This window comes from Macrotis lagotis, chromosome 4, assembly GCF_037893015.1.
Source record: "Macrotis lagotis isolate mMagLag1 chromosome 4, bilby.v1.9.chrom.fasta, whole genome shotgun sequence".
Classification (NCBI taxonomy): domain Eukaryota; kingdom Metazoa; phylum Chordata; class Mammalia; order Peramelemorphia; family Peramelidae; genus Macrotis; species Macrotis lagotis.
The window spans coordinates 111,871,394-111,898,704 of record NC_133661.1 but is presented as its reverse complement, the minus strand read 5'-3'; the positions used below and the strand labels follow the sequence as shown (position 1 = coordinate 111,898,704).

The 27,311-nt window shown below is 42.3% G+C and overlaps 1 protein-coding gene across 2 annotated transcripts in view; it reads left to right on the top strand.

The window, feature by feature from the left end:
- The first annotated feature begins 14,948 nt into the window (after window positions 1-14,948).
- Window positions 14,949-27,311, top strand: part of NEURL1 (neuralized E3 ubiquitin protein ligase 1) — a 57,888-nt gene continuing 45,525 nt past the window's right edge. For both annotated transcript variants that reach the window (XM_074233792.1, XM_074233791.1), the window contains exon 1: window positions 14,949-15,243. In XM_074233792.1, coding sequence (XP_074089893.1) covers window positions 15,241-15,243 — 3 coding nt within the window. In that variant the 5' untranslated portion in view covers window positions 14,949-15,240. The remainder of the gene's footprint in view (window positions 15,244-27,311) is intronic.

The window sequence follows — 27,311 nt, the reverse complement described above, 5'->3', positions numbered from 1 at the left end:
TTCTTGAAATGGAGTGTTTTGCCATCCCATCTGCCAGAGGGGAGAGAGATTAGCAGAGCAGTCCAAATTGTCCTTTAGATGCTGGTTCTGCTAGTCTGCCTTGGCTAGAACTCTTGGAGATGATGAAAAGGGACTGGATCTGGTTCCACTGACCTCAGACCTAAGGTTAAGGGATTGTCTCTTTACCTAATGGAGTATGTGGGAATAAGGTAGTTAAAATCATTCTCCCTAAATTCAGAGGGGGGAGATAGACAGACAAACACACACACAGAGGAGAGAGACAGAGACAGAGAGACTGAGAAATGCAATAGGGGAAATCAAAAGATAGCACGGGAGTGAGAAAAATAAGTAGAAACAGGTGAAGATAAGGAGAAATATAGAGAGGGGAGAAAGAGAAGTGGTGAAATAGAATGAGAGAAGAAACAGAGACTTAAAGGGTTCCTAGGAGCATACACAAGTTGGGGGGGGGCTTCCTGGAAGTCTGTGCAGGGAGAAAAGCAGAGGAGGCAGAGAAGCAGGCAGCTGTGGTTCTGTGCAGGTGCAAACCCCAGGTGCAGCTGTGTTAATATTTAATCAGCAGGCCAACTTTATCCAGCTGTTCACTTGGAGTTAGAAGCACTACTTATTTCCCAAGGGCCAATGGGTGGATTGGTCTCAGCCTCTGCAACCACTTCAACAGGGATTCTTCACTTGGGGTCAAAGACTAGAAGAGATCTATGGATAATTTCTTAGGAAGTCAGATAACTTGGATGAGAAAACAAAATCACAGCTTTATTTTCACTAATCTCTAAGAAAAATTAAGCATTTCATTTCCATTTTGAAATAGGCAACAAACTATTATGTTCAGAAGGGATTGACTTTATCAGACTGCCAAGAAAAGTCCATGACACTAAAAAGGTGAAGAGCCTATAACCTATAGGAAATCTCATATAAATGAAATGATAGGAATTAATTAATGAAAACATAAATTCATATGAAATTATATGACCCCCATGAATCTCTGATCTTCTATAGACCAAGTTCAGGAGGTTTCTTCCATAAATCTCTGTGTTTAATACCCCCAAAGAGAATTTCCTGTGAGATCAGCAGAACCTTATATACCTACATCTCCACCAAAAAAATCAAACCGACTGGGATGGGGTTCTCAGCTCCCTTACAAGGATTTACACCAACAAAACACAGAATATAGGACATATTTTATTTAACCTGATGGAAAAAACATCTGAAGGACTCATGTTTGAATTCATAAATTATCAAATTATCAACAGAACTCCTTGTCTTCTGTGGCTCTCCATCTCTCCCAGATCGTGTTGTCTTTAAAATACTACTCTTGGGTGGCTAGGTGGCGTAGTGGATAAAGCACCGGCCTTGGAGTCAGGAGTACCTGGGTTCAAATCTGGTCTCAGACACTTAATAATTACCTAGCCGTGTGGCCTTGGGCAAGCCACTTAACCCCATTTGTCTTGCAAAAAACCTCAAAAACCCCCCACTACTCTTCAGGTAGGAGAATCTAAAAGAGAAAGGAACTAGGGACTCGTATAATCCTTCAAATTTACAATGCTATTTTGGGTATTCTCCCACCACAGGAGAAAATATTACTGGAAAATATCAATCTTCTCTTCTATTAGTATAGAGTTCCCACTTCTGGACTCCCTTATCTTTCCCAGGTGAGCATTGGAGGGATGGGAGATAAGGATTACAAAGGGGACAAGTACTCCATCAAGATCTCCAAATGCTCCATTCCTTTCCAGTCTCTAATCCACTCCCACTCCCATGGCACTTATTAAGATAAGATTCTGGCATTCAAGGACACCTGGTAAAGATAATTCACAATGCTCTCATACACAATGGTTCCCAACAATTAGGGCCTACCACCAATAGGGACCTATACAACAGCCATGACTCAGTAGCCACAAAGGGACTACTCTGGATTGTTGCTCCAATTTGTGGCTCCCTGTCATACAAATCTTTTTTTCTTCTTCCAATCTGATGACTGTTCCTTCTTTCTTCCTTCCCTTTTTCTTTGACTCCATGTCAGTCTTTGTCTCTGAGTTCATTGATCTGTTTCTCTATCTAGCAAGGTCCTTCATGAATATGACTCCCTCGGCACCATTCAGTTTCCCTAGTGGAACCAAATGGATAGACAAACCCATTTCCATGGAACTAAGTCTCCATTTGTCTATCTACTCCTCTGCTCCCCTTAGGTCTCCTCTCTTATCATATTTCCCAAGTTTTCCCCTTTTTAGAGATCAAGCCCAAGATTTTTGCTCAGGGGCAGCTAGGTGGCTCAATGGATAGAACACCAGCCCTGGAATCAGGAGTACCTGAGTTCAAATCTGGCCTCAGACACTTAATCATCTAGCTGTGCAGTCTTGGGCAAGCCACTTAACCCCATTGCCTTGCAAAATAAATAAATAAAACCCAAGATTTTTGCTCAGGTTGGTGCACTTGGGCAACTTGAGTGAATGTTAGGATAGTGCCATAAGGCATCTTAAATTAAACATTTAAAACAAAATCTGTTATCTTTCTCCCCAAACCTATCCCTTTCCCATAATTCTCTTTTACCATTGAAGACCACCATTCTTTCAGTCATTCGGTTCCAAAAACCTGTCCTTTTTCTTGTCTCCTCCCTTCATCACTCTACATCCACTCAGTTGCCAAATCTTGTTCTTTCTACTTCCATAACTTTTCTCATATCTTTCCCATTTTTCTCTCATCTTAGGGCCAACACCCTAATTTGGGTCCTCATCACTTCTTGCCTGGACTATAGCAATAAATTCCTAACTGGTCTTTGTCTCAAGTTGTCCCTGGTCTAATGCATCTTTCACATAGACCCCAATAATCTAGGCCTGACAAAGTCATTCTCTTTTCAGTAAACTGCCGTGATTCCTTATTACCTTCAGGATCAAACACAAACTTTTATCTGGCATTTAAAGCTTTTCATCTCCTGATTTCATCCTAAAATTCTTCTTAAATATCACTTAAATATCACTCCCCTTCATTTATACCGTGGTCCAACACAACTAACCTTCCACATACACATCATTCAATTTGTTGTCTCTCTGTTGTTTTGGACTGGTTGTCCCCCAGGCCTGGAGTGTATCCCCTCTTCACCTCTGCTTTTAGGTCTTGTTATTTTTCAGTGATATCTGACTCTTTATGATCATATTTAGGGGTCTCTTGGTTCAGATACTGGTGAGGTTTACTATTTCCTTCTCTAGCTCATTTTACCGATGAGGAAACTAAAGCAAACAGGGTTAAGTGACCCAGGGTCACATATCTGGTAAGTGTCTCAGGTCTGATTTGAACTCATGCAGATGAGAACTATCTGCTTTGACATTTAGTTACCCTTTGGGTTTTAGATTCCTTTAGAAGTCAGTTTAGTTTTACAGCCCTACTGCATGAAGACATTCTCTTTCCAGTCATATCTACTGCCTTTCCCTGCCTCCTCACCTCCCCCAATGTTATAGCATCTCCTTGTGTATCTCACCCATACATCTCTACTTGTTGTTTCTTCTGTCTGGACTGGGAGCTCTTAGGGGAAGGACTGTTTCATTTTTGACTTTGACACATAGTAGTTGCTATGTTTGTTGATTGGTTAGTTAATGAAGCAGCAAAGTAGCATGATATGGAAGTATCAAACTTGTGCAAGTTCAACCAGATTAAAATGTAATTGGAAAGGTTTAAGAAAATAAATAAAAATACAATATATATTATGCTAATATATGGTTTTCTTTTTTTATTTTCTTAAAATTTTTTATTTAAGGCAATGGGGTTAAGCATCTTGCCCAAAATCACACAGTTAGGTCATTATTAAGTGTCTGAGGTTGGATTTGAACTCAGGTACTCTTGACTCCAGGGCCAGTGCTCTATCCACTGCACCACCTAGCTGCTCCTTTCATTTTCATTTATTTTTTTCAATTATATTTGAAGATAGTTTTCAATACAAAAACATTCATTTTTGTAAAATTTTCTCTCCCCCCCTTTCCTCCTCTCTAGGATAGCCAGTAATCTGATATAAGATAAACTTGTACAATTATGTTACACACATTTCCATATTAATCATGTTATGAAAGAAGAATCAGAATAAGGAAGGGCAAATTATGAGAAGGAAAACACAAAAAGATATCTTAAAAGGTGAAAATAGTAAGATTTGATTTGCATTCAGATTCCGAAATTATTTCTTTGAATATAGATGGCATTTTCCATCATAGGTCTTTAGAATTTTCTTTGCTGCATTGCTGAGAGGAGATAAGTCTTTCATAGTTGGTCATTGCCTAATGTTGCTATTAAGGTGTATAATATTCTCCTGATTCTGCCCACTCAGCATCAGTTCGTGTAAGTCTTGTCAGGTTTTTCTGAAATCTGCCTGTCCGTCATTTCTCATGAAACAGTAATATTCCATTATATTCATATACCACAAGTTGTTCTGCCATTCTCAATTGATGGGCGTCCCTTTAATTTCCAATTCTTTGCCACTACTAAAAGAGCTTCTATGAATATTTTTGAACATAGTCTTTTCCCCTTTTTTGTGATCTCTTTGGGATATAGACTTATTAGTGATGTTGCTAGATCCATGGATTATTGCCCAGAGTTCCAAATTGTTCTCCAGAAAGATTGGATCAGTTCACAATTCCACCAACAGTACATTGGTGTCCCAGTTTTTCCACATCTCCTCCAACTTTTAAAGGAGAGATTTCTATTTGAGTTTGACATCACCTATATACTAGAGTGCTGATTTTAAAGAATCAGGTAAATCTGAGTTCAAATCCTGCCTTAGACACTGTGTGACACTGGGCAAATCATTTAACCAGTTACCATCTCAGGTTCCTCATCTTTAAAGAGTGACAAAGATAACACTCCACAGAGTAAATGTGAGAATCAAATCAAATAATATTTTTAAAGGCCTTTTAGAACCTTAGACATAATTCTCAAGTACCTTATCTTGTTTAGAAAATTTATGTCTTGTCAAAGCGACTTAAGTGAGGACAAGTTCTGCCTTGGGCATAGCTAGGCAGAGGTACTGCAATTATTTGATATGCCAGTCATTTTGGTTCTTGTGTATTTATATCCTTCTGATAAAATTATGGTGAACCTTGTTTAAGATTAACCTTGAAATAAAAATATAAATTATTTTTATTCATTCCATTTGGATCCACTTATATGGAAATCCAGTGATATCAAGAGGTCATAAAAATTGTCAGGAAGCAGGGGAAACAGTTTGGAGACTTAGCAATTGTCCAGGAAAGTAGAGGACTTCAACTACAGTGAAACCCGTGAGAATGGAAAGGGACCTGGCTCTATAACACACAGGATAGAAGAAGATAGAGAGATAGAGGGGATAGATAGATAGATAGATAGATAGAAAGAAACATGAGATAGATAAAGACCTATATCTATAACTATTTATAAATCTGTGTCAGCGCTGGCCAATCTTACTTTTAAATTTTTTTTATTGAAGCAATAGACAATATATTTTGCAGTAGCTTAGCTTCATTTTCTAAAGTATTTAATCCCATAGGGGGTTGCATAAAATCTCCCTGTTGCCCACAGGCTGAATTTTGGACAGCCCTGATATATGTGATAGATCTATCTTTATATCTGAGATGGTGAAATATCTAAATATTTTATATTTATTATCTATTGCTACATTTTATAGTATACAATCTATATATATATATATATATCAGTTTTCTTTTAAATAGGAAGATATATAGATATAGGCTTAAATCAATCATTCAATTAATCAATCTAACTATCCATCCATCTGCCCATCTCTATATATAATTTAAAAAGATATTTTTCTGAAGCAGCAAATTCAGTAGCACTGTCCCAAAGACTAGTGGAATTTCCTTGTCTATTAAGCTCTCTCCCCAATCAGCTTATGAGTGTGCAGGCAGTATGCAGCTTGGGATCCTAGGGGAAATTACTGTCTCAGGTTCAAGGGGTCAAACTTCAAAAATTATAACTTACAAGCCCTCACTGATACATATACCTTTAATAGTAAGCCAGAGGTCACAGCTCAAAGAAAAGGCATGTACTGGAATAGCATAGTAAAATATCAAAAGGTAATAAAGTATTTCTTCCATAAACCTGAAATGCATTTTTCAACAAGGGCCCATAGTGTCTGTAGGAAGTGCTCATATATGCAGGGTTTACTTGTAGAGAATCACCCACAGAGAATGCCCATGGTCCGGAAGTGCTACTGGTTTCTGATAGCCTTTCCATTCTTGCATGTCCTCCTGTGACTCTCTCTGTCTCTATTAGGTCTGTTCCCTGCAGGGAGTGAGGTCTGCCAAAGTAGGAAAGACTAAGAGGGAAAACTCTTCCTTCTCAGTGCCCTCTAGGAAAAGACAATCTTTTCAAGAGCTGAGATCTCTCTAATAGCTGGTTCTTTTCTCCAGAGATGAGCTCTTCAGAGCTATACCTGACTACAGTGAGTCCTTAGAAACACAAGTGTATCTTACTTTTTTAAGTTATCAGGAAGAGTGACTAGGTAATGCATTGGATAGAACACCAGTCCTGGAATTGAGAGATCCTGGGTTCAAATTCAATCTCAGACACTCTTTAGCTGGATGACCTTAGGGAAGTCACTTAACTCCAATTGCTTCCAAAAGAATAAAATAAGACTCACCTCCAAGCCCAGTCCTTCAGTCATATGATGACTGATTATCCTTTTCTACTATCAGGCTTGATTGTCAGATGGAGTCCAAGAGCAGGTAGGTGGGCATGCATTCTCCACTCCCATAGTCACTATCCTAGATCAGGCTCCAAATAGATTTGGTATATATTTTTGAGGCATTTAGCATTAAGTGAGTTGCCTATGGTGACACAGCTAGTAAATATCTGAATTTGGACCAGGCCTAGCTGATCAGATGTGCCTTGTTCATTCTCTGCTTAGCTTTTTTTTTTTTTTTTTTTTTTTAGGTTTTTGGCAAGGCAAATGGGGTTAAGTGGCTTGCCCAAGGCCACACAGCTAGGTAATTATTAAGTGTCTTTCTGCTTAGCTTTTAAAGTGATTTTCTTAGAGCACAAATTTGACCATGTCACCCTCCTGGTCAATAAATGCCAATGGTTTCTCATCACTTTTAAGATAAAATTCATATTTCTCTGTTTGGCTATATAAACCCTTTCACAAGCTGATGTTAACATGCCTTTCTAGCCTAATTAAGCATTATTCCCCTTCAGAAACATTATGGTTCAGTGATTCTGAATTTATTACTATTTTTCATAAACATCACTTCCTCTCCGATCTCTCGATTTTTTCTTTAGCTGTGCCCCCTACCTGGTTTGCCTTCTCTCCTTGTTTCTACCATTAAGCTCAGCTCAAGTACCACCTTCTATAGGATGCCTTTCCTGATCCCCTAACTTCCTTCTCCTTTCCCGAAATTATCTTTGATAATTATGTACTTTCTCAAGGGTGTGTGTATGTGGGGGTATATCTACTTTTGTCTTTTGATCCTTCTTTAGATCCAGGCACAGTGCCTGATAAATAGTTGATGTTTAATGAATTCTTTTGTTGATTGATTGATTGATTGATTGTAGATATCCCTGTACAGCCAACTGATAGCTCCTAGGATGCTAAAAACTGTAGCTCAGGTCTTCTGATTCCTGGACTAGTCATGTAGGGACCCCTATGCTCGCTGTCCTTGTCCTCGGTCTATATGGCCAGCCCTGCTTAGGGCTATTTAGGATGTGAGGCTCTGGCAGAGAGATCCAGGACATGAGTCTAGGCCTGGCATCTTGGAACAGGAAGCTTGAGCTCTGGAGAGAGGGAGGAGGGAGTGGGGAGGGAGAAGGGGAAGGGGGCAGGGACCAAGGAGTGAAAGGCTGAATATGTAAATAGGGAGATTGGGACAGCTGCAGGAAACCATTCTGGAAGAAAATATCTGGGGGTGGGAGCTGAAGTTTTATTTGGTTATTCTGTTGCTTCATTAACCCTTGGGTTGCCAACTTTCTTTATTCATCTAGGATCTGTTTGGGTGCAGAGATGAATCAACCTCTACACTAACATGCCCCTAGGCTAATACTGGGGGAGGATTCCTATAAGTAGAGGGAAAGGATGAAGGACAGCCACTCTAGGAAGGGGAAAACATGAGCAAAGGTGGGAGGGAGAAAAATATAGGCAGGAGTATCTTTGTTATTGCTACAATAGATGGTGGGGGGCTGGGTTTTGTTGCTTAGTAGTTAGAGCTTGGATCCTCTGAGATTGAGATCATCTGTTCAGTCCCCCACATGTTCTGGGATTTTTTTGTTTGTTTATTCATTTGTTTAACTCTAACCAAAACGGAGCAATCCAGGTTACTCTCCAGGTCTAGGTGAGGAAAAATGGAATAGGTGAAGATAGCTCCTTTCTCTTGATTCCCCTCATCTCTACTCCTAGCTTTTCCCAGGATTTTTGTTTATTTGTTTGCCAGTTTGTCTCTCAACATCTCATGGATTGGAGTCACTCCCACCTGCCTCCCAAACTTCCTCTCTGCAGACTCTAACAGTGCTGGCATCAGAGAGCATCCTTCCCTCCATTTCTTCTTTTTACCTTCACTGCTCATCTTCCATGATGTAGAGAAGACTCCAGTTTCAATTTCACTTCAGATACTAGCACAGTAATATTCCATTACATTAGTGTACCATTTTTTTGTTTTGCCTTTCCCTGTTTGATGGGCATCATCTATTTTGTTTCCAATTCTTTTTTTTTTTAGGTTTTTGCAAGGCAAATGGGGTTAAGTGGCTTGCCCAAGGCCACACAGCTAGGTAATTATTAAGTCCAATTCTTTGTTAACATAAAAAGTAGCAAGGCATGTTCTATACATTATCTCATTTGATCCTTGAAACAACTCTAAGAGTTGATGCTATTATTTATTCCCATTTTATATATGAACAAACTGATGCTCAGGAAGGTCTCATTAATAATGCCTGTTTGAGAAGCTCAAATGAGATATTGCAGGACAAATATTCTAAAATTTTTAAAGTGCTATATAAATTTCACTTATGATTATTTACTGACAGTGCTTACTGAGGGCAGGTTCTGGATCTGCACCTTTTCCCTGTGTCTCTTTCTCCCCACCACCCCAATCTTCTCTCCTCTCTCTCTCTCTCTCTTTCTCTCTGATTCTGTTTGTCTCTGTCTTTTGTTCTCTCTCTCTCTCTCTCTGACTCTGTCTCTGTGTCTCTCTCTCTTCCTCTATCCATCTCTCTCTCTCTCTCTCTCTCTCTCTCTCTCTCTCTCTCTCTCTCTCTCTCTCTCCATTTCTCCATAACTTGCCAGGACCTGAGTTCAGGAAAGACTTATTGGCTATATTGAAATCCTTGAAATCATGGAAGTTAGAGTATCATAGATGTGAGTCTTTTGAAGGGGAGATAGGCCACAGAGTAGATTGGAGAACAAGGTTGTGATGGTGCTGAGGGAGGCCACAGGAAGGGGCTGCAATGAGCTGCCTGCTTTGTCCTCACTTGTCCTCAGTTACATTTACTCTAAAGGAGGACCAGAACTTCCATTGGAAAAGGGGGCAGAAGGGGGGATAAGGGTAGGAAGGAGGGATAAATACTTGCATGTGGTAACTTTCTGCCTGAAGACCTTGGAGACAGCTAAGGATAGAGATCTGGGTGCTTCCTGGATTCATCCTCTTTCACCAGAGCCACAGAAGCAAAGAAGTGGTACAGTGGGCTGGTAGAACCTGTCAAGGCAATTGGAATGTGATTTGGCTGGCCTGAGGGGGCTGGACAAGGGGAGTTGGAACAAGGGGACCCCTGGTTGATTGTAACTGGACTTCTAGCAAGAAGTCCTAAGGCTCCAGCCAATTCTGAGATCTCTAGAATGTACAGCCGGAATCCGTCATGCCTATGTTTACACATCACTGGTGTGTGTCTTCTGTCTTGTATCAGTGTTTGTGTCTGTCTTCCTCAGACTAAGGATGAAAGCCATGACTCTTCCCCAGTCCTTCCTGACCAGGGGCTCCTCAAGGAGAACATGACTCTTTCCCCTTCTTCCTTCTTATAAAGATAAGAATTCTCTTTTTCTTTCCATTCCATGACCTATATTATAGGGTTCAAAACAGTAGAATTTAATTGATTAAGACTTCAGTAATTTTACCATTGTGTTAACTGGGACAAGTTTATGATTGTACTGTGAAAGAAGTCCATGTTTGCTGAATAAGCTATAGTGCAAACAAGATTATTATAAACTTATTTACCTAAAAGAATCATCATCCAATATTTTAGGAGACAAATTATTCTTTTCATGAAGGCAGGCCCCCTAACTACCCCTCCTTGGCCTTGAACTATGTTGTGTATAGATTACACACACAATTATAAAATTAATAGTAGTAGAACTACATTACAAATAAGTATACTCTGCTTTATAATAGAGTAACTGGGGGAACATACCTCTACTTCAGGTCTCCTTTTTGAGTCAGAACCTCCTCTGACCCTTCCTCCTACCCCTTTTCAACTGCTAGGTTTGTGAGCAAGAGTGAGCAGGACTTAACCATCCTCACCAAGAGGCCTTTAGATCCCATCAGTGTTGGTGTTATTACAAACAAATGTTTACTATTAATAGAGGCTCTGAAGATACCAGAGCCAAAAGAGACAGAAATGAAAATGTACATTTATCGATCCTGGTTCTTCACCCCCCCGCCCCACCAGCTTAGACTTGCCACAGTGAATGTGAACTGGGGTGGAAATTTCTCTGGGTGGCCACATTTTGTTTGCACCCTTCAAGAAGTATCTGTATATGCACGTATATCAATAAACACAAACATGTATGAATGTGTTTGGGTATACATGCACCCACATGTATACATATGTATAAATGCTTCTTGAATGGGATTTCATTGGGAGAGAGGATATCAGAGAGCATTCAGACTTCAAATTTCCTCTTGTATCTCCACAGCCATTTCCCTACCCTCTCTGCTCACATAAGGTGTGTTCATTGAACTGACTTATGGTAGCTCTCACTGATGGGACACCTGTCCCCAGGAAGAGAATGTCCTGAGCTCCGTCATCTCTATTTTGTACTCCTCAGGGAGGCCATGCTATCTTTGCAGATCTGAGTATTGGCTCTTGGCCTGACCTTGGGAGAGGCAAAAACAGGGGTTTAGTAGTCCTGGGCTCTGGCCCAGCAGAGATGAGAAGGAAGGCCTCTGCCTTTTCAGACAACATATAAAAAACCCCACTATTTTTCTTGGGTTGCAGATTTTGAAAATGAATAAATAAATATTTAAATCTCAAGCCCTGTTTTAGTTAAATACAGGGTATTTTGGGATAGAGATATTAGTGCTTGGGAGGGATTAGTAAAGGCTTCATAAATAAGATGGTGCTTGAGCTGTTAAGAGAGGAAAGGACTCTCTGAAGTGGAAGTAAGGAAAGAAGATATTACAGACAAAGCCTTGGAGATGGAAGATGGAATGATATATGAATGAGGAACAGAAAGAAGGTCAATTTGCCTGGATCTTGGAGGGTGGGAGAAGGGGGAATAATGTCCAATTAGACTAGAAAGATGGGTCAGCGTCTCTGGAAAATGAAGAAGTTAAGTGGCTTACTCAGGTTCACAGTCAGTATGTCATAACAATTTATTATTATTTTTATTAATCATGTTTAGTTATCAAATGAATAATAATAACAACCAAAAGCCCTAATGACAGATTAGATAGTCTGTCTTAAAAACAAGGGTTCAAGTTGTGCTTTTGACACATACTTGCTGCGAGACCCTGAGTAAATCTCTTAGCTTCTTAATGTTTACACTGGTGCCAAACTCAAATAGACACTGATCTCTAGGACTGCATACTGATTTGGAAAACTACAAATGGACATTATCTATTTTGTATTGTATTTTTTATTTATTTTGTTAAACATTTCCCAATTACATTTCAAACTGATTCTAGCTCTCTAAGATAGACTTCCTGAGTTCAAATCTGGTCTGAAACTTATGAGTTATGTGACCCTGGGCAAGTTTTTTAAACCTTGTTTGCCTCAGTTTCTTCATGAGCTGAAGAATGAAATGGAAAACCATTCCAATATCTCTGCCAAGAAAACTCCAGATGGGGTCACTAAGAGTTGGACACAACTGAAATGACTGGATAACAACGGCAATACCTGAATCTGGGCATATATGTATTTATCAATTTGACAATAATTCTTTTTGATTTTGACACAAACTCAAAAATAACACAGCAGTCCTGACCTCAAAGAGCTTATGTTCTATCAGAGGAGACATGTGGGCATGTGTTCATGTATGCAGGCTGGATAGAGTGCTGAATTGAAGTCTGGAAGACCTGAGTTCAAATTCTGCCACAGACACTTATTACCCATGAGACCCTGGGCAAGTCACTTAACCTCTACCTTCCTCAATTTTCTTATCAGTAAAACAGGGATAATAATAGCACCTCCCCATGGTTGCTGTAAGGATAAAATGAGTTAACATTAGTAAAGTGCTCTACAAACCTTAAAACTGTACGTAAATGGGGCGGCTAGGTGGTACAGTGGATAGAGCACTGGCCCTGGAGTCAGGAGTACCTGGAGTCAGGAATACCTCAGTTCAAATCCAGCTTCAGACACTTAATAATTACCTAGTTGTGTGGCCTTGGGCAAGCTGCTTAACTCCATAGCGATGATGACAATGAAGATGTGTACATATACATATGTAAGTATGGACACAACTGGTTTCTACTCAGTGCCAGAGGGAATTTTCTTTCTGAGGCCAGATTGGTGGGTGAGGAATGTTTGGTGAATAGGAACATTAGCCATTGAAATCTCAGAAATTTCAAGAAATCTCATATATCTTCTGGTGTATTAGTAAATATTTAACAACCAGCTCTCCAAATATAGATGTAGATGGATCTATCCATCTATCTATCTACCATCCCTTTAAGTTTAATTTGCATTATTTACAATTATCTATCACCTTTTAAAGTCTATAAATCAACAAAACAAATTAAGTCATGATTTATAACTTTTGTGCGTTTCTGAGGTATTAAAAAAAATTCAATTTAAGAATTTAACAATGGGCTTGTTTGAGCTAACTCCTGTATATTACTCCATACTGATCAGGATGAGGGTCACCAAGTGAATCAGGATGATGAATAAAGTGAATCCTTCTTCTGCCTCCCTGAACTTGACAGACAGTCCCTCTCCCAGGGACCATCATCCAGTTCCCTGATGCTCCCTCCTGACTAATTCTGCTGGCAAAGGGAGGGGAAGACAGCCACAGGAACCTCTTTGTGGAGGCTGATTGATTTCTTCTCATCCTTTGAGAAAGTTGACTAAGCTTCTTTCCTTTGTCCTTTCCTGTCCATCTGAGAGACCTGGACTGTCCATCTGATAACATAATCCTGCCCTTTCCAGCCCTCTGCTCCTCAGACACAGCTGTTCCCATTTTTCACCCACTCATCCTCTTCCCTGAGTCTGAAACCGGAAACATTCTGACCCCAGAGCTTGTGCTGGAACTGGGGAGGAGGTGGGGGCTAGATGGGGATGGACAAGGTATATGTATGTGGGTAATGACCTTTTGAGAAGAGAGCCTTGGGACTCTCTGGCTAACAGCTGCTGGTTAATATTGAATTCTCCAGGGCTTGGAGGCAGCAGAGTTCATAGCCCTCTTAGAGAGCAAAAGACTAGGAAAGTCCAGAAAGAACTTGGCTTTAGGGACCCTAAAGTGTAGGTATGCCATTGCTACAAGAGGATGATCCCTCTCTCCCTCTTTCTTTTGGTATTTCCATGGGCTCTAGACTCTTGTCTCTTAATCCTGTTCTGTCTCTGATGTCTGTTATCTACCAAGATTAAGGGGCTCTGTGCTACCCTACACAGTCTTCTTAGACTCCATTCACTACATTCAATAACCTATTGCTACCCTGCCTTGTTCCTGAAATGATTCTGCTGAGAATATAGAAATGAAGATGGAGAGGTCTGTGTGTATGTTTGTGTGGTTGTTTATGCTTGTAAGGTGAGTGAGAGAGGGAAAAGGAGGGGAGAGAGAGGAGGGGGGGAAGAGATGGAGAGATAGAAAGGGAGGGAGGGAAGGAAAGGGTGAAGGAGAGAAAGGGGAAGAAGGGGAGAAAGGAAGGAAAGGGGTTAGAGAGAAAAAAGGGAAGGAGGAAAGAAAGGAAAGAGGAAGAGGAGGGAAGGAAAGAAAGAAGGAGAGAAAGGCGAAGGGAGGAAGTGAAGAAGGGGGGAGGTGAATGAAAGAAAAAGGGAGAGGAGAAAGAAAGGAGAGAGGGAGAAGGAAGGAGAGGAAAGAGTGAAAGAGAAAGGGGGAGGGAGGGAAGGAAGGAAAGCGTGGAGTGGGAGGATAGAGAGAAAGGGAGGGAAGAAAGGAAGGAAAGGGGAGGGGGAAAGGAGATATGGAGAGAGAAAAAAATGGAGAGGAAGGGAAAGAAAAAGGAAAGAAAAGAGGGAGGGAGAGAGAGAGACTAAGAATCCTTGTTAATGCAAATAAGTGCAGGTGGTGTGTGTGTGTGTGTGTGTGTGTGTGTGTGTGTGTGAATGTACATGTCCACATGTGTCACACTACTACTGGTGCCTGAGGATCCCTTCCAACATGAAGATGCTGTAATTCTGACCATAGGTGTGTGGCATATATGTAAATGTAGGTACATATAGAAGCATGCCACTGGGTTTGACTGTGGGCCCTCTGGTGTGTGTTTGTATGTGTGCCTGTATTTGACAGGCTGGAGCCTTTGTGGGATGAGTATGCCCGTGTGTCCCAGTAGGGGAGACAGGTGCCCTCATGAGTGTGGCTGCCCCTGTGGGTGTTGGGGATGGGGTAAGCACACTCCACCTTGGGTTGGTCCCCCGTCGGGGGCTGTTGCATCCCCAGAAGGCTCTGCACTGTCTATTTCAGGAAGACTCCAGTCTCCTCCTCCTTATGTAAATAAACATGACAGCTCCTATTGCCTGGACCAGGAGAGGGAGGGAGGGAGGGAGGAGGGAGGGAGGGTCTGAAAGTGGGTGGAAGCTGCTGGAGACGGTGAGCAGAGCCTTAGCTAGCGGGTGTGTATGTGTGTGAGGAGCGTGTGCTTGTGCGTGCGTGTGTGCGTGTGTGTGTGTGTGTGTATGTGTGTGTTTGTGAGCAGGCACTAAGCTGTTCAGGCTGTAGGTCTGCGTGTGTGCCAGAGAGATGCCAGCTGCCGGTCATGCCCGCTCCTAGGGAAGTCCCAACCAGCACCAACACTCTGTGACAGAGGCCCCAAGGTGGCAGTGCCCACACCCTGCCGGCCATGGGGGGACGGATCACCCGGAGCACCCTCTATGGTAAGGAGCAGACACCCTTCTGCAGCACAACCCCCACCCCCACCAGCCCTTGTCCCCCAGCCTAGCCCCAGTCTCCTGTAGCAAAGCACCCGGCTCTGGGAAGGGAGGGTGGCCCAGGCCAGTGTGCAGTGTGCCCAAGGCTTGCTGTCATTGCCATGCCTTTTCCTGTGATCCCGGCTTGTTGCCTGGGCGCTGTCTTCCAGAGGTTGAGGACATGGGGCAGAAGCAGGGGCAGATGGCAGGAGCTTGGGTAATGAGCTTTTGGGAAGAGCCCTAATTGATCCAGGAGAAGAGGAAAAACGAAGAAAGGGAGAGAATGAGGGAGAAGGCCAGTCTTCCCTGGCAGCCACCAGCCCAGAGGCAGGCAGCAGATGGCTGGCAAATCTCCTTATCATCTTACCTCCCTCATGTTGGTATATATATACTCCTCCCGGTAGGGTGAGTTCCTGGATATTTTGAAACTATGATAATAGAACCAAATGACCCTGAAACAAATGGGTGTTGGGCCTTGCACTACACTGCCTGGATATCATACCATGTTACATGAGGGAGCATGCATGTGTTCGCATATGTGAATGTGTGTTTATGTGTGCCTGAAGATGTATGATAGGAGGATGCCTTGACTTATTCAGGTGAACACGCCCGTGTTTTCTGGGTATATCTGTTTGTGCTCTCATGCACACATATACATGCATTCATGCACATAAGGGAAGGATCTGAGGATCTCTTTCAGGGTGAGACATTGGGAAGTGAAGTCACACAAACTTCAGATCCTGTATCTAAAGACACACAACACAGACTCAAAGACAGAGGGATGGCTATTGTGCCATCTCTTCTGGGCTTGGCAGCTCCTGTTCTCTCCAGTCTTACCCGTTCTGAGTCCTGGCTTTGTTCTTAATGGTTTTATTCTCCCTGAGCTGGGGAGAATCTCTAACTGAGGTTTCAAGAAAGGGCTGGTACTTCTGGAAGCTTTCTGATTAGGTTGACTCTGACATCTCTGAGAGCTAGGAGTAGGCTCGGCCATGCTGGCACCTTCAGGTTCAGCTGGACTGGACCAAGCTGTGCTGGGATGTCCAGGACTTCCACAAGCTTTCTTGTTAGTCACTTGGTGTTTGAGTAACAACATGACTGATGTTGTATCATCAGACGCTGTAAGTGAGGAGGATGCCCTCCCTCCTCCAGCCCTATGTTTTGTCATTAGAGACCTTTGGGACGGAGTTTTTTCCAGCCCCAAGGGGCTTAAGCTGGTCTTCCCTGTCCTCTTCTCTGAACCTGACTTTGGGTAATGGGATTGCTATTTTATTCCATCTCTCCCCTGGGGCCTGAGCTTGATAGGATCAGTAGTCTTGGACAAGGCATCCTAGGAGAGCTGGGGACTGAATCAAGGGTGGAGTCAGAGTAAATGTGGGGGTGAAGGGGCGTTAACTTCCTAAACTTCCATTGGTTCCCTAAAAAAGGCACATGAATTGGGGTCTGAGCTGGTGAGGGGGAAAGTGGTCTGACCAACCACCAGCAGTTCTTTCTGGACAAGACATTCCTTCCCTCCAGCCCTGGCCTCTCTAGAAGTTTTAAGCTCCGGGAAGTTTAATTTCTAATAAGAAAAGGAAAAACTGATTGGGGAGTGGGGAGACAGGGAGGGGAAGAAAAACTAAACAGATGATTGGCTCTCTTAAAAGGCAATGAATTTAATCTTGTGTGTTGGAAAGGAGAAAGTGACAGATGGGTGGCCCTGGCAGTCTCAGAATCCAGGAGCTAGTCAAGGGGACAGTGCCAGAAGCCTCTGCCCAGACCCCTTCTGGCCTGGCCTGACTTGGGATTGGCTCTTAGCCCTAGGAGAGGGGGCTTACACTGGAGGAATAAGATAAACAAGATATAATGCAGCTAGGTCTCTTCTCTGAAGTCCCTGGTCCCAAAAGACGGGCAAATGGAGAAGGGCCAGAGGATCACTGCCTGAAATGAAGGCCTGTTATGGATTGAGACTTCAGGCAAGCCCTAGGTCCATTTCTGACCAACCTCCTGCCAAGAAGGGAGGAGAAGTAATTAGAGCCTTAGGGCAGGTCTCCAGTGACATTAGCATAATGGTTGTGGACAGACTTTGTAGAAGTGGACTTCAAAGGACTGGAGGCTTGCAGAGGGGTAGATGAAGGGCAGACTTTCTTTGAGGAATAGTGAGCCTCAGAGTATTTTGGGGGGGCAGGACTGAGAAGTTCATAAACTCAGGGAGGTGAGGGTTTCTTCAAATGCCTTCTTACCCTAGAAGACATAAAAGGCATCTTTAGGGGTGCCAACAGTTGGGGATTTGAGTTTCACGGGATGGAGGTAATACCTGCCTGCCAGGTACCCTCTGGCCCTTCTCCATTACTTCTCTTCTTCCTTTGCCTCTTGCCTTGTCCCTTCGACTTCCTCTGCCACTTTCCACTTTAGCCCAATCCAGGTTATCAAATGAGATATTTGTAAATTGATTAGCATAGTACTAACACATAGTGGGTGCGTAATAAATGCTTGTTTTCTTCCCTTTTCTCAATCCGTCACTACCAAAGCTTTGGCCAATGGAGCCAACCTCTTAGCTCTGGCCCATTTTTCTTAGAAATACTCCATAGTTGGTTGGCCAGACTCTTGGGTTTGTTTTTGTTGCTGTTGTTGTTTTATGTTTTTGCAAGGCAATGGGGTTAAGTGGCTTGCCCAAGGTCACACAGCTAGGTAATTATTAAATGTTTGAGACCGGATTTGAACTCAGGTCCTCCTGACTCCAGGGCGGTTGCTCTATCCACTATGCTACCTAGTCGCCCCCTAAACTCTTGGGTTTGTCAGTCATATTGACTCAAAGGAATTAGAGGAGAGGGAAGGAGAGAGGAAAGGAGGAAAAGGGAGGGAGGGACAGAAGAGGTAAGAAAAACAGGAGAGGTAAGGATGGAAAGAGTAAAGAGGGGAGGAAGACTTGTAGAGGGAAGGGAAGGTGTAGGGAGGGGAAGGGGGATGGAAGGGGGAGAAGAGCTCTTAGTTTGGTGGTGACCCCCAGAGAGCCCATCACTAGATATAAAATCAGGCACTGGGAACCAGGGAGGGGGCTTGGCTTATTCCTCTCCTTCCTCCTTTGCTTCTTTCCTTATTATAGATTTAGGGTAAAAATGATTGGAATTTTGGATATCTTTGAGGCTTGTTCACTGAAGACATTTTCTTAATTGTATTTTCATAATGGGACTTGGAGTTTGGGGATTGAGAGTATTGTTTATTTTGAGTCTTTGGGTTTTTGTTTTTGTTTTTTGAGGCCTGTAAGGGTAAAACTGACTGGTTTAGAAAGAGGGGGTTGGTGAGGCCATCTGGGCGTGTGTGTGTATGTGTGTGTGTGTGTGTGTGTGTGTGTGTGTGTGTGTATGGTATAGCTGTGTCTGTATAATGTATTTATTTTTGTTTGTCTATGTCTATATGTTAGTATATGTGTGTATTATATATAAATGGGCAAAGCTGAACCAGAGAGAGAGGGGACATATGTTTGAATGCCCATCCAAATAGTAGAATCAACAGTAATACTGGACCTCTACAAAGTGGGGTGATTGGAGGTAAAAGAGGGAGGGTGACAGTCCCTTTCCTCTACTAGCCCAGATTTCCTCCCATGACCCCTCAGAGTGAACCCTGAGTCTGGGCTAGAATCTCCTCACCCAGGCTTCTGATGTGCATGTAGCTATCTGAGCCAGTTACATGGGCTCATTTGCACACCCACGTACACAGGCCTAGGCCTGTGATTGTGAGAACAGCATACATATTGCATATGGATTTGGTATTTTCCCCAGCTGGGAAACAGACAACTGGTTGCATGTCAAATAGCTCTGGAGATGGGGTCCCAGTCTATGGGAGGCAGTGGGTGCCTCCTTTCTTCTTCAGGCCCCACTTTCCAAGAGGCTCAGGGGCAACCTACAAGTATCAGCTCTCAATATCTGAATGTATGGGGGGGGTGTCTGTCTGAATCTGTTGCTGGATATATGTGAAGGCTCAGAGAGGACCCTTTGCTCCTTATGGTTTTGTGACCAGGAAGAGACAGCGATTAACTGACAAATCTATTTTAAATTTTCTTGTATGCCTGCTTGATGCCTTGCCCCTGAGGAGAAGCAGGAGATGCTGAGTCTGTTTGAGGAGGCAGGGGCAGGACTCCCAGGCACTTCATCAATATTTCTTAAACTGAACAATCTAGAACAAGCCCTAGGTTTGAAAAACCAACAAGCTGGTTTCAAATCCTGGGTCTGCCATTTACTTCCTATGTGACCTTTGGCAAATTGTACAGCCTCTCTGAGTCTCATTCTTTTCATCATAAAATGAAGAGCTTGGATGAAATGGTCTCTAAGGTTCCTAAATCTGTCTTTTTCCTTGACAACAGGTTTCATGGACTAAGTGCCAGTGGATTGGTGCTGATAATTCAGATCCTTTGCTTAGTATTCAAGCTCTTCCAGGAGCCTATGCCACTCTACCTTTCTAATTTTGTTACTTTTATTATTTGTATTACTTCATTCCTCAAACACAGTTGTTTGCTTATTTCAGTCACGTCTGACTCTTCATTTAGGATTTTCTTGGCAAAAGTAACAGAGTGTTTTATCATTTCTTTCTCCAATTCACTTTACAGAAGAGAAAACTGAGGCAAACAGGCTTAAGTGGCTTGCTCAGGGTAACATAGATACTAAATGTCTGAGGTCAGATTTGAACCCAGAAAGAGGAGTCTTCCTGGCTCCAGGCCCAGCATTCTATCCACTGTACCACCTATCTTCTCATTTGATTTTGTAAATCATATATTTATCATATAATTTGGCATATCACTGTTTTAGCTTACTTAGCTTACTATTGGACTGTATAGTCCTTGAGGGCAGGGACTATATAAAAGGCCTTTAGTAAACTTCCAGGGACTAGAGCACAGGATCCCATGTACAATAGCACAGTAGACATTTAATCCATGATTGTTAATTGACAGTGTCAGCTTGGAGATAGTCCAATCACTGTGGACAAGGGTGATGCAGGAAGGCTTGGTCAAAGTAATTTTAGTATGCCTAATATGGAAATACTATACATAATTGCACACGTATAAGCTGTATTTGATTTCTTACCCTCTCAGGGAGGGGAAAGGGAGGAGGGAAGAGAAGGATAGAATTTGGAATTCAAAACTTTAAATAAAAATAATTTTCAAGAAAAGAAAGTTTTGGTGCCAAAGTACTTGAGGTTGAATTCCTGTTTGACTACTTTCTATCCATGTAACCCAGGACAAGTTATATCTCTCACTCTGGGCATCAGTTTTCACATCTGTAAAATAAGGCAATTGAGCCGAGATGACCTCTTGCTAGGATGCTCTAAAGCTCTGATTTTATGATAAAGTGATAGATCTTGGTTTAGATCTTTGGTCAAAATAGAGGAAGGGCATTCAAGGTGGGAATCAACCAATTAAAAAATCAACCAGCATTTAAATGCTTATGATGTGGCAAACTAGGTACTAGAGACAGAGAGACAATGAAAAAGTCAGGAATGACGAAATACTCACTTGGTCTACTGAATGTATTACTTGTCCCTCTATTCCATTATTCCTTCATCCTTCCCTGTGTCCCTTCATCTAGACTCTCCCTTACTCTAGAGGTCCCTTCATTTAATATTCACTGTAATCAGAAATACTGGGTACAATACACCCAGTCAGAATATTGTATGGTGGTCCTAGTGTAATTTAAGCAGGCTCTTAAAAGCAGTGTTATCTTGGATCAATCACTTCCCCCTTTTGACCTCAGTTTCCTCCACTGTAAAATGAAGAGGCTGGTTGGGATAATCTTTAAGGACTCAAGCAATTTTGATAGTCTGTTCTGTGATTCTTAACAACTGCCTTCATCAACATTGTAAGAAATGATAAGAATAGTTTACCTGTTCTGCCTCCCCACCCCAGAGACACATGTTGAAGCTTGGATCCCAAGACATAGATGTACTTAGACAGGCACCAGTATACACAGGTGGTCTCAGCATGAGGTGGGGTGTCACACACAGAGACACATAGATTGCTGCACATACAGATATACTGAGGTATAGACCACACACACACACACACACACACACACACACACACACACACGCACACACACACGCACACAGACAGACAGAAACCACTCAGAACCACACACAGGCACTTCCTAAAAACAGTGCTTTGAAATCTTCCTTTGGGAGAATTGGAGAGGAGACTGCAGGACAGTCAGCATCTCTTCCCTATTGGGGGAGGAAAGTGGAGGGGTTGTGGGGGTCATTTTCAGCCTATGGATAAGCAGAGATTCTGTGTTCTGTCTAAGCCACTTTTTTTTTTCTGGGCTGCTCAATCTGAGACCACAAATTCAGAGCTGGAAGGGCCTTAAAAGTCATCAAATCCCAATGACCTCATTTTTATAGATAAGGAAACTGAGACCCAGAGTGACTTGCTCAAAGTCACATAGGGAATTTTTGGTGGATCCCCCCCCCCATTTCCCACAACACTTTTCATCATTTTATACAATGGTCCTACCTGAACATGCTGCCCATCAGTATGAATATGGACCTCTCTTCTAGGAAACAATTCAGCTCTTAAAAACATTCTGTAAATTTGATAAAAAGGGGAAGAGAGATAGGGAATGGGAGACCTGAAGCCAGGAAGATTTGAGTTCAAATCTCTCCTCAGATACTATATTACTGAGCAAACTTATTTAGCCTTTCTCAGTCTGTTTCCTCACCTATAAAATGGGTGTGTGTGTGTGTGTGTGTGTGTGTGTGTGTGTGTGTATCAGTATATGATAATAAATAGCACTTCCATCTCAGAATTGTTGTGAGAAACAAATGAACGAAGTAGATAAAATACTGTTAGTTATTAGAACAAACAAATGCTTCACTGCCTTAGGCATCATACAGGCCACCTGTGACTGCCTGGAAAAATTTCAGTTGAGAGTTGATATGAGGGAAGGTGATACTCAGGGTATAGATGTTATGGGGATAGGACCCAGGGGTGGTGACTTGGAGCAGCTGTACCCCATAACATCATTCCAATCTCAAGATAAAAACACTAGGTTGGTGATCATTTAGGAAGGAATAATACCAGCCCATCCCCATTCTCAGAATGTCAGGGCCCCTGGTTACAACCCTGACCACAGGGCAGGTACAAACACATGTATGTATTATATGTAGGTATTTGTACATGAATGTTTCTATATCTAGATATGCGCAAACATATTTGGGACTTAATCTGAGCTTGTAATTGTTATAAGGAGCTTCCAGAGAAGAATGCAGACCAACCTCTTCCCTGAAACTTCTTTTCTTAGAGAGTTATCTGAGGCACTGAAAGGAGAAGTGACTTGCCCAGGGTCACATAGCTAGGATGAGTCAGGGAGGACTGGCACTCCCAGGTCAGTTCTCTTACTATCTATAATACTCACAATGTTGTTCAATCATTTTTTCAGTCATGTCTGACTCTTCATGACCCTTCTTGGGGTTTTCTTGGCAAAGATACTGGAGTGGTTCAGCATTTCTTTCTCCAGATTATTTTACCGATGAGGAAACTGAGCCAAACAGGGTTAGGTGACTTGCCCAGGGTGACAGAGCTAAGAGGTGTTTAAGGTTGGATTTGAACACATGAAGATGAGTCTTCCTGAGTCCAGGCCTGGTGCTCTAACCACAGACCCACCAAGATGCCCATAAGACCCACAATACCTTCTTATAAAGGTACATGTTTGTGTGCATGAGTAAATGAATGAATGGAGTGCATAAATAAATGGCAGAGATGAAATCAGTTGTCAGAAGTCTTCTCCAATCTCCTGATTGTTCTCTCTAGGAGGCCAGATGTGTAGACAGATGTGCCACTCCATGGAAACCGAACAAATGTGTTCCAAAAAGCGTGCTCCCAAACCTCAGCTGAGCCTTCTTGACTGTATTGCAGTTTGTACCATCTCTTAGCGACTATTATTATCAAAACTTATTCTGCTTTTCAAATCCCTGACCCTGTTAACGCCTGTACCCAATAGAGGACCTTGTCTAACTTTATTGAGAAGACTGAAGTTGTCTAAAGTGAGCTCACTCCAATTCACATTTTCAGATTAAGCCTCCTGAGACAAAATTCTGATTCTGTTAGTCTTCATTGGTTCCCAGGGATCCACAAAATAAAGTCCAAATCCTTTGAACACAAGATAGGCTTAATCTACCTCTATAAATACATCTACTCTTCAGGTGCTTCTTCCCTGAATTTTTTCTCTTGATTTTCCATCTCTTTAACTTTGGTTATATCTAGCCTCTGTCTGATATGATCTGTTTCCTCCTTCCCCCTCTCTATCCATCTATGAAAAATCCTATCCATTTAACAACTTAGAATACTGAGTAGCCAGCAATAACATCAGCATTTAAAGTTGGGATCTCAAAATTCTCACTCTGGAACTTTTTCCCATTGTATTTCACGGTAGTGTGACTTTGGGGTCAGAGGCTCTGAGTTCAAATCTTAGTGGAACTTTGGACATATCCCCTTAATCTTCCTGGCCCTCATCTTGTAAAATAAAGGGGATGGACTCCATGTCCTCTGAGGCTACTTCCAACTCTAAATCTGTGATCCAATGACCACAATTTTTTTTTTACAGATGAGAAAGCACATACTCTAGAGAGGCATGCCTAGTATCATGATTATAAAAGCTGGAACCTGTACCCTAGTTTTCTGGTTCAAAATGCAGCATTCATGCAATGGAACAACTAGCCGAGGAGCCCAAAGACTTGACCCCAACCAAGTTCTGCTGGTGCCAGTTAACTAGCTATGTGACTGAGGGCAAGGCTTTTATCTTCTGAATTTGTTTCCTCATCTATATATTGGAAATAATAATTCCTTTTTTCTCATAGGCTTGTTAAAAGGAAAATTCTTTGTACACCTTATAATGCTGCAGAAATGTGAAATAGGAACTATTTCAATTAAAATGAGAGTCATCATGGCAGTGGAGTAGGTAGAGCATTGGGCCCAGACAAGGAAGACCTGGGTTCAACTCCTGTCTCAGATTTTTAAGAACTGGTCAAGTCATTGAACCCTTGGCTGACTCAGTTTCCTCAATTGTAAATGGTAGCACCTACTTCTCAGGGTTGTCTGAGACTGTGTATTTGTAAAGTGTTTACACGGTTCCTAAAATGAAGTAGGTGCTTAATAAGCACTTGTTAACTTCCTTGGAATCCAAGAAATGGAGTTCATATTCTTTCTCTGAAATAAAATTGCTTCTGTGTCTGAAAACATGTTATTTAATCTTTCAGAGTCCCCCTGACCCTGACAAATTGAGAAGGTGCTAATGTGAATTAACCAAGGAAGTTCCTCATTAGAAACTCCCCATAATGAAGAAATCATAGGTCAGATTACCAATAAATAAATGAATGAATGAATAAATAAAAATTTCAAGTTCTTTCTCCTCAAACTTTGTTCTTTTTTTCCCACCAATCACACTCTGCTTTGTATTAGAGTGACATGTGCCTATCCCTAAATCTCATTTCTTCATTAGAATGTAAGCTCCCTGAGGAGGAGGAATAGCTTCTTTCTGGCTAGTCTCTTTAGCCCATTGCAAATACACAGCTGAATGAAAGGCAGATTGGTTGGATTGCAGGGTCAGAAGACAGATTTACTGCCCAACTGTGCTACAGCATTAACTCCTGATGATGTTGCTGTCCTTTATTCTCGAAGAAGACCATGGCATTAGGGAAGTGATGCCATGACAAACAAGTGAATTTGATCTGAGTGATGAGGGGCTGTGCTGAGTTGCCAGCTTCACTTTCTCCTCCGGCACCATCTGGTCCAATGACCAGATATGAATCAGGATGACTGGAGATGGTCCTGAATGTGTGGGGCAATCAGGGTGAAGTGACTTGTCCAAGGCTAGTAAGTATGAAATATCTGAGGTCACATTTGAACTCAGGTCTTCCTGACTCCAGGCTGATACTCTATCTACTGCACCACCTACCCATCCCTAGGTGACTTTGAATGAGATACTCCCAGAACCCCACATTTTCTCATCTATTACTTGAAATCATTGGAAGAGACCATTTTTGAGACCCCTTCTAGCTCTGAATGACCATCTAGGGATAGTCAGTAAACATAGATGGAGCAACTGGTAGCCATGTGAGAATTAGCATCAGAAGTCAGAAGGACTTGGATAGGGAATCACCTTTATTGGGTGTGAAATGCTTAGCAAAGGGCAGTCACATCTCCTTTGTACAACAGCCCTATGAGGTAGGCAGGGCAGGATGGGGGGTTGGGGAGAAGTTCCAAGAGAGAGTTTCCATTGTGTCAGCAGAAGCCTCTCCTGCTTCCCCTCTGGGTGACTCCATCCTCCCCCTTCTCTTCCCCCCACCCCCCAGCTGCCTCTGGAAGCTCCCGGAGGCTTGTAAAGCTGTCAGTGCTAGCAAGCAGGGAAGGGTGGTCCTTCCCCTCAGGGACAAAGCAGCTGAATTAGTTCCCCAGAGAACAGGAGATGGGAGAGTGTGTGTGTGTATGTGTGTGTGTGTGTGTGTGTGTGTGTGTGTGTGTAAAATAGGATGCAATGAGTCTCCCCCCAGGGCTCCTAGAATGAAATTTAGAGCTGGCAGGGATCTTAGAAGCCACCCAGGGGAAAGCTGTAGCAAAGACCTAGATCCTTGGATACAGGTGTCCCCATGGCTACTTATAGCACTTTGCCAATCCGACTTGGGAGGGCTTTTCTAATATTACTGATCCCCAACCCAGAGGGTTATTTCTTTCTTCTCCTTGGATTTAATCCACCTTCACTTAAATCCAATTCACTTGAAAGTCAGGGCATCGGGGCAGCTAGGTGGCGCAGTGGATAGAGCACCAGCCCTGGAGTCAGGAGTACCTAAGTTCAAATCCAGCCTTAGACACTTAATAATTACCTACCTGTGTGGCCTTGGGCAAGCCACTTAACCCCTTTGCCTTTCACCCCCCCCCCCCAAAGAAGAGAAATTCAGGGCATCACTTTCCTGATGTCCATGTCCTCTACGAGAAAGGACAACAGATTCACATCCTTCCCTCTCTCCTCTTCCCCAAGCTCTTGGCTAAAGCCCTAACTATCCCATGAAGCTTTCCCCACACTGCTCCAACAGTATTCTTCAGTTTAGTATTTTTCTCTCACAGCTTGGTGTTTGTTGACAGCATTATCATCGAACTATTGAAAAAGTATTGAATTTGGTGCAAGGACCTAGGTTCAAACTTCAGCCCTGCTAATTATAGTCTTTGTGACACTTACCCCCTTAGCCTCAGTTTCCTCATGTGTTAAAATAAGGTACTAGATTAGATGGTATCAAAGACCTTCCCAACTATAAATCTATGATCCCTGAATGAGAGCCCTATCAACTAAGCATGGCTGGGGGCTATTGGGGTGACTGTTCCTCTTATCTTCAGCCCAAGACCAGTTTTGGACATTGTTCCCTCTGTACCCCAGCTCTTCCTAGCCATCTACACTTCAGTTTCCTCATCTCTAAAAGAAATGATTAGGATGATATCAGAGATTCTTAATCTGGGATCTGTAAGCTTATTTTAAAAATATTTTGATGATCATATTTGTTTAAAAAAGGGGGGGCGGGGCAGTGGATAGAGCACCAGCCCTGGAGTCAGGAGTACCTGAGTTCAAATCTGGCCTCAGACAATAATTACCTAGCTATGTGACCTTGGGAACATCACTTAACCCCATTGCCTTGCAAACGCCAAAATAAAATAATAAAGGGGGGGGGTCTAAGGTGGAGTCTGATACACAGTAAGTGATTAAAAGCTTATTCCCTTTTCCTTTCCTTCCTCTAAGTACATTTCAGTATAAATTACTTTCTTAAGAGCCCTATGTATTTTATTTTATGCTCTTATAAATATTTTTGTGAGAAGGGATACATAGGTTTCACCCAGATGACCAAAGGGGGTCCATTTCCTAAAAAACAGGTAAAGAACTTCTGTGTCAAATGATCTCTATGGAACATTTAAGCAGTGTTGAATAGTAGTTAAAAATCTGAATTTAGGGTTTAAATTCTTTCTGGGGTTTAAATTCTTTCTCTGATGCTAGCTAGATATAGGACTATAGGCAAGTTCCTTAATTTCC